Below are 17,219 nucleotides of genomic sequence, written 5' to 3'. Positions count from 1 at the left end.
AACGTCATCTATAACTTCATTCATCGGGCATACAAAATCTCTTCCGATATCAATATTTTCAATACAGAACTGATTCGCATAAAGCAGTTTCTCATCAACAACAACTATTCCAACCAATTAATAGATAATACCATAAAACATTATATCAACAAAACAAATAATCCTATAACTCCAACCTCGACAAAAACAATTATACCTCTATATTATCTCAATCAAATGCATGACAACTACAAAGTTGATGAATCAATGCTCAAACGTATCATCAAATCCAATGTCTCCGTTCCCAACGAAAGCTACCGACTGAAGTTCATAATTTATTACAACACCAACCGAACATCCAGCTTTATCGTTAAAAATAACAACACACGTCCCCCCAACAAACTAGAGAGAACCAATCTCGTATACCGATTTTCTTGTCCCGTGCCACACTGTGTTGTGGAGAGTTATATCGGCCATACGAGAACTACTCTCTCTAGAAGACTCACCATGCATACACAGAATGGTGCCATTAAGGACCATATGGAACGGGTACATCATCAACCGCTTACGAGGAACATATTGGATCCCAACACAACGATCCTTGATTATGAACCCGATCCAGTTCGCCTTAAAATTAAAGAAGCCCTTCATATCAACAAGCATAAACCCTCACTCAATAAACAACATAACAGCTTTGATCACACTTTGCAATTGTTTTCTCAATATCACGATCTCACACCTACTGTTGCCGTTGGGGTTGATCCACAGGATCTGCGTGTACCACAACGATATGAATATCATCCTACGTTGAATACATTTCAACCCATCAACACGCAGTTTGTGACCCAGCGTCATCCGACAACCGTCATTGCGTCGTTGGATGTATTATGTGATACCTAATACTTGATCTATACATCGATATGTATCTTGCATGTACATATATGTATTTATATTTAACTATGTATCCGTAGGTCTGACGTGGAAACTCGTATCACACATATTCAACCGCAATAGTTGTATTCACAACGCATACACAGCAATATTATATATCTGGCGCACATGTCATTCGTAATTAGTTTTCACTAACGTTTCTCAACCATGTTAAAACTTTTATAAAATTTCTATATTTAAATTATTTTACTAAACATTTTATTTAAATTACATTATTTTATTTATATAATCTACATAAACTTTAGTTATTATGATATTTACAACAAGGTTAATTTATTTCACAATTTAATACATATTTTATTTTCTATATTTTCACATTTTACATTAGGCATTTACTTTAATTAAATTATATGTTTAAACAATATTTAGGCTCTGAAGATGGCATTACGCCGAAACAGCGCTGTTAGCTTTATTCCAGTTTTAGATAAATATGAACTCAAACAATACCGCCTCGTTGAATGTCTTATAAAGAAGTTAATTAATGCAAAATGGGCAAACAATTTCAATATATATATATATATATATATATATATATAATATTATTTTTTTATTATTAAAGAAAAATTTATAAAGTCCTAATTAAAAGTTAAGATTCGCAAAAGCGCTATCTACTGGAAAAAAGCAAAGTGTAAATGAAACGGCATCGCATACAAAAAAAAAATAAAAAATGCAACAATGATTATAACAAAAATAAATGAGTTTTCAAGTTCTTCTTGAAAGCTTCAAATTTCATCCCTGATATTCTCATCGATTTCGGCAGACTGTTCCATGCAACTGGTCTTGATACTGCAACTGAGTATCAGGAACAACCAACATAATATCATCGTCTGATCTCAGGTTCATACCACTCATCATTACTAATTTAATTTCGATTTTCTTCACTAAATAATCTGGGAGCAAACCATGTATAGCTTTATACATTAAAACACACAGTTTATAAACAATTACTTTGTTACTGTAAGCCAATGGAGTTTTTTTTTAAATTGGTGTCACATGATTGTATCTTGAACTACCTACAATAAGTTTGGCTGCTCTATTTTGAATAGACCGGAGAGAAGCAATAGATTTTTTTGACAATCCACGAAACAAACCGTTGCAGTAATCCAGTCTCGAGTGCACAAATGCATGTATTTAAGATTGCGTCGTCGACTGATCCAATGATTTGCGTATCTTTTTCAATTGCTGCAGTTGGAAGGAACACGATTTAGTCAACACAATCGAATGCTGCACTTATATCCAAAAATGTTACCAGAGCAACGTGTTGTTTGTCAATCGCAGCAAACAATTCCAATAATACATACATCAAGGCAGTTTCTGTTGAGTGCTGACGTCTGTATCCAGACTCATATACTGGCAACAATTTGTGTTTATCCAAATGGTTGCGAAGTTCTGTTGCCACAAAGCGTTCCTTAATCTTTGAGATATAACATGTTTTTGTTTTAAGTTGATTTGTGAAAAATCGAAATAAGGCCTATCTGCATGATGAATTTGAATAACAACAGTTTCATTAAATTTTCATGATGAACTTGGATAATTATTCTATTTTCATAAAACTGAACAATTTCCAGATAATTCTTGTAAGGAAAATTGGAAAGACAAACTTTAAATTGATCAATGCCAACAATTTGGTAGAATTCATTCAATAATGTATAAAATATGGTTCCTTCCAACATACATTATATATATATATATATATATAGAGAGAGAGAGAGAGAGAGAGAGAGAGAGGGAGAGAGAGAGAGAGAAAGTGAAAATAAATGAAAGTAAATGATGTAGCTCCACAGGGTAGTGTACTGGGGCCAACCTTGTATTTAATTTATGTAAATGATTTGTTAGATTTATACTGTGCTGGAATTAGCTTAGATATGATGATGCCAAGATGTTTAAGTTTGTAGGGTCTGAGGAGTGTTGAAATGAGGTGTAAATTTGTTGAAAGAATGATGTGGAATAAACGATGGTCTCCGTGGACTCGTGGACTCTTCGTGAGATTGAAGCAATCGAAAGAGTTCAAAATAGGAAGTCAAGATGGTTAGTGAATGTTCTCAGATGAAATATGAACTGAACTACTGAACTGAACCACCAACATTTGATCATGTTATTCAATGTGATGCACAGAGAAGATAGAAGAGGGCTTCCGGAAATACCAAAAGCGCATCATCGTATAAAAGGTCATAGTCTGAGAATCAATTCTACTATTTGGCTGCAATTTTAAAAAAATTATTCGTATATTAGAACGTTAAACATTTGGAACGGTTTAAATAAGAATGTGGTTAACGCTTTTATAACGTAGAGGCCAATATGTTTTATCCTAAGTGTATGATGTACAATGTACATCTTATAAATATATATATAGTTTACTTATATAATTATAAAATTATATTTTAGATATTCACAAATATACATATGAATCGCAGTTGTAACAGTTTCACAGAAACATTTTTGCTAAACATCAATATTATTAAATTTTATAGAGCAAAAAATTTGCTATAGTCCAAAAAGAAGAAAAGGAGTTACTGGAAACTCAATCACTACCTCTGAGACATTATTTGTTTCAGCAGGTTATGCCCACGCTACTCAATGGACTTACAGAATGTTGTAAAATTATGCCCGAAGATCCCCTTGATTATTTGGTATATTTACTTTTATAAATAAAATAGATTTCCAAAATTTGATTTTATGAGATAAAAACGTTTTATATTTAAGAATCCATTTCATATTTTTGGTTTATTCATTACAAAAATTTCAATTATTTTGATGAGCTTTTAATAATATCTTATATTCAATTGGTTTTTCAATTTTTCATTTCATTTTTATTACTTAAATATATTATTTTTATTTAAATACTGCTTTTTTTTACGAGCCGATTTGTCGAAAAAAATTTCATGGTTCAATTCCATTTGCGGACTTCTCAACCGAACTAAGATATTTTTTAAAGTGATTTTTCAGCTAACGTTTGCTAGTGTAGCTGCTATAACATGGTTCAAACGTTTTTGACGCTATGCTTATGCAGACCGGTTTAGAAATATTCAGCATTTCGAAACGCGATAACAAAAGTGGTCGCAATCATCTGGCTGGTTGTAATAATATTGAACCAAAATATTCATTATTTATCCATTGTCATCTTTCATTAAACTTTTAGTTTAGAACATATCCTATAATAATTGGTTGATTAGGCTACATGATGCAATTTTTTATAAATCGGAAAAAATTAGAGATGGAAATTGAAACTTTCTTTTATAGTTTGGATTCGGTTCGTTTAGATCTATGTTTAATTTAAATTTTTTCCTTATTGTTCGAGTTCAGGTTCAGCTTTCTGAAATTGGGCGATAGCATACCAAAATAATAACAATGCGAGTGTTTATTTATTAGTTGGGACACTTGATCAGAAGCTTTACATTAACAATGATACAGCAAAAACAATTTTCGATTCTAATTCAAATCACAAAATGCCACAACCTAAGGGTAGAAAACATCGTGGCAGTTAATAATTCAGATAATGGTTGAACACCGGTAATGGTAGCTCAAGTAGCCTACTTTCAATCTAGTAATCAAGTTTATTTCGAATGTTTCATGGTTCTCTCCAGGCTTCTGATCACTCAATATCATTCCAAACATTGAAAACGTCCCTCTACTAATACCATTGGTGATAATATGGCCAACATTTTTCCATAGCTTATTTTCAAAATCGTTCCCTTTCAACAAGCAAATGCATTTTAGCTAGCAGGGCGTCGAAGTGAAAATTTTTCAGCCGTCTTAACCCATTTACGCCTAAAACAAAGCTACTGAATGAAAAACATCAAATTGTGCAAAATTGTAAAATATGAAGTATATTTAATATGTTTATTCAAAAAAAATTAAAAAAATTTATTTAAGTATAACGTTATAAAGGCGTCCTCAAATAGGGACGTTAGGCAGATGCGAGATGATACTTTTCGAAACACCCCTTTTCGATGCATAGTGTTTTGCCACATTTTTTACACATCCATCTAGCTTTCATGTGGCAAAAAGTACACTTTAGTTGTTTTTCCAATTTTCCAGGGAAGTGAAATCCTACTGTGGTTTCAATACTGGATCCGGTTTTTCTCTTTCTACTGGCTCTACTCGCCGCACCGTCTCTCAAATAGCCACGTACTATATGGCGACGAAACTCGAGTTGGTCCATTACATTCTCAGAAGTTATTTGCTGAATTTTCCAAGCATTGGTCATTGCCATGTCTAAAAAGTACGTAAATAAAACCCACCACCACTTTTTCCCTTTTACGCTTATTCGATATAGGGATAAGCATTGATCATGGTTATCTACTCCTTCCATTCCAGAATTGTAAGATGCGAACAATTTCGGCTGAAGAATGTTTTCTTTAGATTTGGTTGTTCTTGACCATCTCTTTACATTGTTCAGTGGTTTGATTGAATCCCAGTTAGACAACATGCTACAAGCACTGTTGTCATACCATTTTACACATAAAATGCCATTTGCTTTATCAAATTTGAAGTCATAAGACCCTCTTGTCATTTTCTTAATTTCTTTTGATTCCATCAATGGACATTTCTGCGTTCGATTTTCTCTGACTGTCCCTGTGGCATTTATATGTTTTTTCTTTAGGTACACCATCAATGCGTAACTAGTGAAATAATTATCGAAATAGATATTATTTCTTGATGGTTCTGGTAAATGTTTTAGAAGGTCCAACACAACTTTAGCTCCTAGTGGTAATGCTTTGGTGTCTTCAGTTTCATTTGGTTTTTTTCCACAATAAACATCGAAACCATAGCAGTATCCACTGGAGCTAGCTATCATCCAGTTTTTATACCCGAATCTCACGGGCTTACCTTTAATGAACTGTTTTGCTGGAAGATGTCCATAATATTTTACCATAGATTCGTCAATGGAAATGTCTTTATGAAAACATCCCCATTGACAAAAGTTTTCTTGCAACTTGTCTGACAACGGTCTAATTTTATACATGCGGTCTTTAGAATCTGCAATTTTGGAATTATCAGCCAAATGAAGAAATCTCTTTATTTCCAGATACCTGTCTCGACTCATAGCATTATAAACACATGAGACTCCGAGATCTTCATCTAGTGACCAATATAAACGCTCTCTTGGCAATGGATTGTATCCAGTAAAATATAAGATTGCTAAAAAAGTTCGTAGTTCCTCTGGTTCTTAAGTTGAGTGGTTATTTTTTTGTCGTGCATAAATGATGGATTGATGGCATATGTAATTAGTAATATTCATGGAAAGAAATTTTTCAAAAATTTGTCTTGAAGACAAATCTTTAAGGTTTTCTTTGATTTTTTGTAGGTCTTCATCAAACGAATTACTTGTACTAGGTGATGCTGACGAAAAATCTGATTTTGTCCATTTGGGTTTTTCGAATGTAGTATATTGTTTATATAAACCTTCAGATATTTGATCAGGTTCGTTTTCGTTATCCGGTTCGTTATTCAAATCAACAGATATTTGTATAGTTCCTGAAATGTCTTTTGGAACATAATGAGGATCAATTATATTGTCATCATCAATTTCTTCGGCATCTGTCAATTCGTCCAAATCTGGAGGAAGGACACACAAATCAACACTGCCAACTGTTTCAAAATTATCACTTTCTATCTCTTCCAAGGCTTCTTCTAATTTTTGAAAAGTTTTAGTGCCATAAAAGGATTTAGGATCCATGTTTTTCACGTCTGAGGTAAAATCAAAAAGTTTACCATAATAAATTCATTTGTGCCTAACGTCCTCGTACGAGGACAGTAAGATGTTTGTGTTTGTAAATTACTTTATATCAAATTAATATTCAAAATAATGTTACTAACATAAAGATTAATCCAAAGACTTCTTGTTTTTAAAATAAAATTAAAAAATTTTAAAATTTTTTTAACAGAAAAAAAATTTGCAAAAGTAGCTCTGTCACTATGAAAAAATCGCCAACTTCTAAGCTTCGTCACATCAAACACATGCACAAAAATGTCTAAATTACACTCACTACTAGTTAAATGGTATGCATTACCAGGATGTAGCAAGATAATTACCTTTAAAACACCTCCCATTTTAATTGATGCCAAATTCAAGAGGCGTACTCAAATGAGTACGGCCGGCATTAATGGGTTAAACAAAAAAAATATTATTTTTCTAAAAATGATTTTTTTGAGCCTGTGATTTTTAAAATGTAATGATTCACAATGATCTATATTTGTGATAACAAATGTTGCAAAAACATGTCATGCAAATATTTTAAATTTTTAAAAGTTGATACGCGTTTTAATATATGCAGTGTTACTGTCAAAGCTGAAAAATTTACAGTTTTGTTTGTTACTTTAGTGAAAAAATTTATTTATATACGAAAGTCTTATAAACGGATACTAATATTTTTAAAATTTTTTTTGTTTGCTTGCTTGCTTGTTTGTTATTGATATTTAAATAAAAATATATTGTTTTTTTTTAATTTAGGCTGGAAAGTTGTTTTCAAATTTTGAATCAATTTTAAAACCGAGTAGAGTATTTTTGAATATTTTCATAACACACAGCTGGGTTTATTTGTTATATATGTAATGTATACAAATTACTTTAAAAATTTGGGTAGTATTAAGCAAAGATTTCTTGAAAAGAACCCTCACATTTCTAATTGAACAAGCTGCAAAACAGATGCAATATCTTTGGGCTGTTGTTGTGATAGCCTTAATTGTTTTAATATTGATTTCTTATATTTTTATCATCTTCTACTAAGAAGTAAATTTTATTCAATAGTTTCCATTTTTGATAATTTCACTAAAGCTTTAATTTTTTCTACAAACTATCATTTCCACGATACTGCCTGGGTTGAAATAAAATCATAAAGATGTTTTATTTAGTATAATGTATTTTACAATGACAGAAGATGTTGGAATGTTTCTGTTCTTAGAGCTCTTATAACATTTTGCAATTTTGAGATACACCAGAAAAAAAAGTTATTTTTTGTACAACTATGAACAATAAAAAAAATTATATAACGGTTTTTTAGTATTTTTTATAACGTAAATTTAAAATTAAAAATGGAAACATTTCACTACGGAAAAGAATTATATTAACTTATATCACGTTTTCAAAAGAATCATTTTTCAATGTACTATAGAGTCAATCAATCAATCTTCGTTTTGCGTCCAGAAACCCGGTTTCCCGAAGTAAGGAGTATTGAACTTAATTATAATTGTACAGCAAAGGTGCAACGAATGGGATTCGGATTCGGGTGTCGGTTGCATTTTCGGACTGTGACATCCTGATAGCAAGAGGCAACGTTTTGTATTTTCAGGCTCATGTCACTGTCTGAAAGTTTCAACTGCATTTAGTTAAGGTTGGGACTGCTGATTTGAGTTGTATCCAGCGAGTAAGGTTCAGTTTGAGTTTGGTTTGTTTTTAATCTCTAGAATAACAAGAATATCTTCTAACAAGAATATCTTACAAGAATATCTTCTAACAAGAATATCTTACAACCGGTCTCAACAATTCAATTTAATACAGGCATATTTCATGAATGAGCACTTACATTTGTTTTTTTAAACGTTTATTTATATTTAATAAACAGCTTTCTTGCATTTACAGGCTGATTATTTGTTGAAATTCAACCCTGTTGTCGACTGATCTATGATAAATCTGACAAGAGAGATAATTTTGAATTAAAATAATATTTTTCTACAACTTTAATTGTTTTTGTTGTTGTTTATTAAAAAGATATGAATGGAGTGTGCTTACACGTTTAAATTTTAATTTTGAATAACCTACAAAAATTTATTAGATAAATGCATATTTATTAATTACTTTGTAAGGTTATATTATGTGCAATGGTTGTAGGCATTAGTTATAAGCATCGTTGGTATACATTATACGTATATGAATTGGTTATAAGCAATGGTTATTTGAATCGGTTACTGTATATATGCATTGGTCCAAATACTGTAAAGGATTAATGGCATCATAATGAAATCGCTTCATCATGTAATCTGATACGTGATAGGCTTGAATATTTTGTCATATTCGAACCCGATCACTGCACGTACTGCGAAACAACACCAGGCGCCCTGAAACACTAGGCCATCACACCGCTCTAACAGACATTGTGATGAAAATATAACATTTTGGCATTTGGTCCGCTGACGCCCAAACGAGTCAGGACAAAACACCTATTTGCGCTGAAAAAATTTCTTAACAAATGGCTTAATCAACATAGTGAGCATTTGGAAATTGGATTAAATACAATAAAAATCGATTCCTGAAAATTATAAAACGATTAAAATTTCGGTAGACTAAATTTTTGAAAGCGTTTTATTATTTTTGCACTAGCAACCGCTTATTTTATTATTTATAAAGATGTTAATGTATTAAATTTTACCAAAAAATTTAAAGTTTCAGTCTTCATCTATTTAGGTAAAATTTGAATAGAGACTTTACCCCCACACGGCGGTTTACCTCATGCTACCCTACATGCTTTTGATGGCGAAGATAGCACTGATTTTATTTGGGATCGGAATGAAATAATGAAAACGGTGATCGGTGAATTTTTTAAGTTCGGTCATCTTTGACGATTTTGAAACTACGTAGGTAGTCCTGTGTCGAGAAGGAGTCGACAACGTGCCTACTATTTTTTCACCCATTAAAAGTAAATGTTCCAAAGTTTTTGAAATGGCCTAACTTTTTTCAATAACTTTAAATGAGATCTTCGTCAACGGTGATCTGCTCATTTTGAAAAAAAGGTTTCCCGTTCCTTCTGCAAAAGTTTGGAATGACCAGCCCTTCAAACTGAAGAGTAGCATCAAGTTTAGTTGTGATGAATTTAAGAGGCAGCTTGAACACTATTTCTTCAGCAACCCATAGTCAAGAAAGCTACAGTAGTAGGTATACTTTAGCAAAGAATTTAATTTTAATTATAAAAAGAGCTCTACCATTATTTACTACGTTCGAGGCTTTTGCTATCAGATTAACAATTGGTGGGAGTATACTCATTTTGTTTGCCACATTCAGACTAGGCTCAAATATTAATCTGTCTCTTATTATGAGGAATTGAATAACGAATATTTTGTTGATGGGCGGTTTCAATGTGCGAGAAAGTACTGTTGATCTTAAATCCATTCGCGGATACTTTTTTGGATACTTCGTGAATACGTGAATTTTTGATGTTTCATCTAGTTAATCATTACAACGAACCAACTCATAGGCGGTACATTGGATGTGATCGTTATTTCTCATGACTTTCCTGTTCTCAATACGAAAATCTTCCTTACTGTAATAATCGTAGTTAAAGTTTTATAAAAGTTGAAATAATGATTGATTAAACAAGCCGAAATGGCTAAAAAATTTTTTTAAACTTTAGCATCATAACTTCACCTTATATCACTCACTAATAAAGTTTTTCAATAACATTGTTATAACTGGCCGGGTGGACGACAAGTTTGTTTAATTCCCGTGAAAAATTTAGACAATATAACTTTCAAATTACCAATTTAATTATTTACAAAATAATAGTTAACAACGCTAATTAATTTTACTAATAAAAGTTATTGTTCACAAACTATCAAATTATGTTCAAAAGCTATCGCTTTCTGAATAACAATTCACTAACGTTTATCGTAAATACAATGAAAATGCCATGGATATAAATATATATATATATATATCCATGGAAAATACACGAGAAAGATTTCATCACTCACGAAAAACTTGGCTTAAAAATTATGCACAAAAAACAGTGAAAAAAGAGAGAGTGATTAAAAAATTAGAAAAAAATCGATTAAAAAAACTGTCCAATTGTACAAAATTCATTTCAACCATGAATGTAGTATTTAATTACCTACCCATCGATTGATGTGCAGAAGTCCCTTAAAGAACGCCGCCCGGGTACTCAATCTGGAAATAACCCAGTTTCAATATGCAAAAAAAATTCAATTAAAAAATTGTCCCATTGTACAAAAATCCATTTCAACCATGAATGTAGTTTTTAATTACCTATCGATTGATGTGCATATGGTCCCTTAAAAAACGCTGCACGGGTACTTAATCTTGGAAAGACGGATAAATAATCTTCAGTGCATGTTTGGTTTACATATATATATATATATATATATATATATATATATATATGTATATATATATATATATATATATATATATATATACAAGGGGAGGCTTATTTACCAATATGCAACACTTTCTTATGGATTGAAGCAAGGATATACAAAAAATCTCAATTTTTTTCAACTTTTAACTATTTTCGGTAATGTCGATTTTACTTTTTTTAAATTTATACTAAATAAAAGTAATTAATTGCCACATTGAATTAAAATTTTAAAAAAATTAAAATTTTAACTTTAAATTAAAATTCCGTAAGTAGTAAATACACGATCGTAACTATTGTTTTGACTGGTTTTGACATGGATATAAATATATATATACCCATGGATTTTGACCAGTTTTGACTCGATAAAAAATCACCCTTCAACTCTCCTCCGGAAGTAAACTCCTTGTTCGACCGTTGAAAGTGAGCGAAGGCCGTTATTTTTTTCTAGTTATATGTATATATATATATATAAATATATATATATATATATATAATTATAAAATTCCTGAAATAATGCAAAAAATTTTGTCTTGTATTTTTTCTTGTATGTATATATTTCAAAAATTCAACACTACTTTCAACATTGTTCAACTTTTTTATATTTTTTTTTAATTTATAAATTTCAGAGAAATTAGACATTTTATTGTTTTTTAAAAATGTTTATTAAATAAATTTACAAATAGCTATTTATAGCTATTTGCAAATTTATAGCTAATTTATAACAATGTTGAAAGTAGTATTGAATTTTTGAAATGTTGCGTTAACAACAGCCTGTTACCAAAATATGTATGTATATGTATATATATATATATATATATATATATATATATATATATATATACCACATTGAATTATAATTTTAAAAAATTATATATATATATATATATATATATATATATATGCGAATACTATGGCAAACAATATATATATATATATATATCAATAACTACTAAAATTCTATGAATGTCTTGAAATCTGTTGCATATGAGAAATCTTGTATTTTATATTTATATTTGTTAATTAATACCTACAGTGATTTTATATATTTGGTTATCCCCACGTAAATTAATTGTAATATATTCTGAGTTCTTATTTTATGTTTCAGTAATTTCTGAGTTGTACATATTTGCATAGATATAAAACTCCAATGTCTTTGGCTAAAACGACTATTTTATTTGTATGTTCGATTATTTTGTTTGTCATCGTATTCGTATCTGCGTTAGGTTGTGCTTCGTGCGTGCCAGGTTCGTTTGGTGAAATTACTAAAATTTCAACGAAGTGGTTCAGTTAGTTGATTTTTTTTTTTTATAAACGTACACAACGCGCCGACGAAGTTGTAGTTTTGACAGATTTTCTAATCTTCTATCCTATTTCTGTTATAAGTTCCAAGCAATAACCAAGACCCAAGGCAAGCTAGAATTCTCTGAGCAGATGAAAATGAAAGTAATGTCCATATGATGTTCGTGTAAAAAACTGTAAAAACTAATTTTTACACCACGGACAGCATTAAAATTTTTAAAAATTAAACAATTAGAGTCAGTCAGTGGACTGAGCACAGAATTTGAAAACTAATTTTTACATTTGGCCTCTATTAACAAAAGAAACTGCTACTAAAATAAAAATGCATCATGGAGTGAAATTACTACTTGAAGATCTGAAAACATTAGAATTAGTCATAGTGAGACAACAGATACATCTGTGCTATTTTTGTATTCAGTTTAATTAACTTAAAATAATTATTCTAAAATCTAAATGGCAGTCCATTTTCATCTTTAGAAAATTGTAATTTTAAATAATCTAATATTCAATGCAATAGGAAACCATGTAATAATAAAAAATGATGTATTGAATTTGTTCTGATTTCTAAGACATAAATTATTAAGTCTGTATTAGATTTTTACTAAAATTTTTCTTATTATTTGTAATTTTTAATCAAAATTTTGCTTGAAATAAATTTTGGAATTTGTAACACTTTTTCAATAGAATTAATCATAAATTTCAAACATATGATCTAATCTAATGGATTCTTATTTGTTTTGTCTACAGTCTACAGATTTTTTAGACTTTTTAATCTTTATGAGATACTATGCTTTGAATTTTGAATCTTAGAGAGAGCTTTTATATTTTACAATTAAAACTAAGCAATCGAAAAATGATTTTTGAAAAATTATATAAGATGCACATATATTTTTGGGTCATAACTATCTTTTTTTTTTCAATGTGAGGCCAACTGATGACCATATCTTTGAGGATACACCTGATATTGTAAAGAAATAGTAATAGAAGTAGTTTTTTGAAAAATAAAACACAATCTAATGAGCATCAAATTAAGGAAAATTTTTTGTTGATGGCCTTGCTTCTTGTCTTGTTTTTTCAACAGATTCTTTTATACTATCATCACCACAAACAACCATTAATTTTGCAAACAACATAGTTAATAAAAAATAAAACTTGTTGACCAATTTTTATGCTAAAATGAAAGAGGAAAGATGAAAATCATGTAATATTAATCAGTAACACTTATTATAAGAAAGTGGAATCTAAAATATTTTAACCAGATAAAAGACTTTGGACTGAATAACTGAAATCGCATTAAACTGCATTGTAATAAAATTGCGACTATCCAATTTCACCATTTAGGTTTATCGCAAAGGGCTCTGATTGAAATATACCAGCCACATCTGAAAAGAAAGAGATAATTAAAAATTAACCCTATTGAAATTAACCTGTTATCAATTTATGAGGATTGGATTAAAAAACTTTAAATAGGAGACATTTATAATTTGTGTTAGTTCAAAATCATTTCAGGGTCAGTTGATGAATGAGCACAAAGAAGAGATGTTGGTAGATGTCACACCTTTATTAATTGAATCATTTCTGCTGGTATTTCAAATATCTATGGACATAGTTTGCCATTATTTACTATTACGAGATTTTATAGCTGTGAATTAATGAATTGCATTAAAAGGCTTGATTGTGTAGTAGTAACGAGTCTGTCTTCTGTACTCTAATGTCTTGATTTGAACGGGACCTATTACATTTGTGTATATAAGCTGTGTGTTTTTACAAAGTTGGTTTCAAGAGCCTTTAAGCAATGCACTGGGTGCCATATAAAAGTGCATTATTCTTACTCTGCTATGCACTCTATGTGGTATTTAAAATTAACTAGAATTCAAAAATTAGTAATTTGTTTTTTAAATGAACCTTCAATCAGGTACCTATTTTAGAAAGTGATGGCTCTAGAGGCATTTTGTAATCCATGTGAAAGTAAATTGAGCAAACTTGGCATCTATGGTAATGAAGAAGATTTGCAATATCAAGATTTTGATTTAAATCCATGCAGTTTTGAAATACCAAGATCTCTTGATGTATGTTTATTGTTGTCATTCACAAATGTTTAATCAAATGTATTATATGATTAAAAGGGTTTGATATCAAATTATTTTAAATGGTGAATGTAATTGTTTGTTATTTGGCAAACTTTTTATAATTTTCATTAAAAACTTGATCATTCAAAATATTTTGAAAATTATATTGATAATTTTAGAAAGATGGACTTTGTATTTCATTCATCAGTTTCTGTCTCCAAGCCAATCTATCCATTGTGTCTGTCTCTGTGAGACCAAGTGCCTTCAAGTCCTTCTGTATGGTCTGCGTCCAGGACTTTTTTGGGCAACCTCTTGGGCGGGTGCCAGGCATCTGGTGCTCAGTAACGGAAATTATTGTATCGTTTTCGCGTCACATGGCCAAACCATCGTAGGCGATGACGACGACATGCTTCCTTCAACATGCACAGTCCCGATCAGTTTAGGATCTCGGTTGTATGGATATGATCCCCCAGGTCATCATGCTGCATTCAACGAATCATCTTCATGTAAGTTCGGTGAAGCTGCTGTTCGAGTTTTGTTGTCATCGGCCACGTCTCTGCACCGTACATCAGAACAGAACGTATAGCTGTGTTGTATAGTTTTGATCTGAGCGCAGCGGTAGAGGAATGCTATGCCGCATCAGTACCGAAGCAAGAAAGTGTCATCTGCCCCATGCCGCACGTATGCGTCCACGAACGGCGGCATCAGCTGTTCCAGTTCAATCCAGCATATCTCCCAAATAATGAAATAAAGCAACAGTTTCGATCCCGGTAATCGTATCATTACCTTGGCTCCGTTGTCGCGGGTTGAAGGCGGGGCATACGAAATCAGTCACTTTCCTCAGTGAGCCGGTAATTCTCGAGCATCGTCTGTGGAGCCACTGCTGACATCGTAGGCATTTGATCGAGTTGCTTCCAACACCAGCCCCACGCACCGAACCATGGCCAATGACCAGAAACTACAGGCTCAGCGGTACTCCGGTGATCATAGTTTTTGTTTTGTCAAGATTTACTGTTAGCCCGTGTTTGGCAAGCTGGGTGTTCCAGACCTCAAACTTTCTTGCTGTGTCTTGTTCTAAGGCTGAAGTATTTAGAACCTGAAGTTTTTTGCCAACTTGTTCTGGTTGTGATTGCCACCTCATTTTTTGAACTTGTAATATCCTGAACAAATCGTGGCTGTTTGATTATTTAAATGTATTAATCAAATCTGAATAATACAGAGGAACGTTTTATGTTTTACAAAGACGTTAACTTGGAGAAATATTAGTCATCAAATTGATTGATTTACGGAAAATTCATCGTGGAAAATTCATCGTGGAGGAAAATTCATCTTGGTGTAAAATTCATAGTGGATAATATATATATATATAATATATATATACACATACATACTATATATATAATATATAATGATGGTTCGATGTCAAAATATCAATTTGATTTCGATTATTTTAGGTTACAAAAATTTCGATTTCGATTTTTTTTCAAATGAAAAGCAACACAATAATTGGCATTTAAATTTTTGGTAACAAGTTTCTGGCATAATTTCTAATTTTAATTTGATAACATTCTTTTAAAAAGCAGTTAATCAAATTAAGGATTTTAAAGTTAGTCCAACCGCAAGTTATGACATAAAAAAACTAATTGTTCCACATGTTCTGGTTTTAGTCGGTTTCGTCGTTCATTTATTATTTGACCAGACATGGAGAAAATCTGTTCACTAGGCACAGATGTAGCAGGAATTGCAAGATACTTTCTTGCCACTTTAGCAATTGTTGGAAAGCGAGATGCATTATCGGCCCACCACTTGTAAACAGATTCTTCAGGAGCAATAATTTGTTCTTGAAGAAAACAGTCCAGTTCACTTTTCATTCTATCTTTAGGTGATTGACGTTGCTGTCCTTCAGCAGCAGCGGCAACCATATCTTTAAATGTTCCCCATAACGATATTTGTGAACAGTCGAAAGGAGCCGACTCTTTTTTTCCAACTTCCTCTGCATTAGATGCTTTATTTACAGATTGTGCACAATTTCAGCAGCTTTTGAACTCTGGTGTGATGCGGTGCTGAGAGAGACACACTTACTGGATACTGATCCATATATTCTTTTGTAGTTTGAATCATTATTCAAAGCTTTACTTGCATCAGTTGTAGCAAGCAAGTTTAGAGTGTGTGAAAAGCAAGATACATGAGAAGGAAGATAAATTCCGGAGCTGTCATCTATATTACTTTCCAAAAACTTATCACCAATCTCAACTGGAGTCATTTCTGTATCATCATCAACATCTATTTGCGAATCATCAGAAATACCTGCCTCTGCAAATTCCTTGAATGTTTTCACGAAATTGCTACCATTGTCTGTCACGACATTTACTATTTTCGATGAATCCAGATCAAACTCGCTGTGAATGTTCACCAACATGGCTGCAATTTTGTCATACGAATGAATTCCACGGAACCTACGGAAGGCAAGTGTAACGCCATTGCGCTTAAAATCATCTGGATTTATCCAATGGCAAGTTACTCCAATATAACTTCGAGCATGTTGCGTCCAAATGTCAGCAGTCGTGCAAACAAATTGAAAATTTTTTAGAGTCTCTTTAATAGTCTTCTTCATATCAGTAATCTTTGTGGACAGAATACCTTTTAATGTCTCGGTACACATAACTCGGGCTTTTGAGTTCAGACCCTGTATCAAAGTTTTAAACCCCTCTCCTTCCACAATTGAAAGTGGTTGCAAGTCGTTGATAACAAAATTAATTATTAAATCCTCAACCTTTTTATTCGATATTTATAAGGATTGTTATATATATATATATATTTATAAGGATTG

The 17,219-nt window shown here is 31.5% G+C and overlaps 1 protein-coding gene across 1 annotated transcript in view; it reads left to right on the top strand.

The window, feature by feature from the left end:
• HELRODRAFT_83308 (hypothetical protein) overlaps window positions 1-8,551 on the top strand; it is a gene marked incomplete at both ends in the record, with an annotated part of 53,262 nt that extends 44,711 nt beyond the window's left edge. The window contains 2 exons of the mRNA XM_009023422.1: window positions 3,402-3,560; window positions 8,513-8,551. Coding sequence (XP_009021670.1) covers window positions 3,402-3,560; window positions 8,513-8,551 — 198 coding nt within the window. The remainder of the gene's footprint in view (window positions 1-3,401; window positions 3,561-8,512) is intronic.
• Window positions 8,552-17,219: the final 8,668 nt, after the last annotated feature.

This window comes from Helobdella robusta (assembly GCF_000326865.2).
Source record: "Helobdella robusta unplaced genomic scaffold HELROscaffold_36, whole genome shotgun sequence".
Taxonomy (NCBI): domain Eukaryota; kingdom Metazoa; phylum Annelida; class Clitellata; order Rhynchobdellida; family Glossiphoniidae; genus Helobdella; species Helobdella robusta.
Note: the sequence above shows the minus strand (reverse complement) of the source record. Positions and strands in the feature narration are given on the sequence as shown.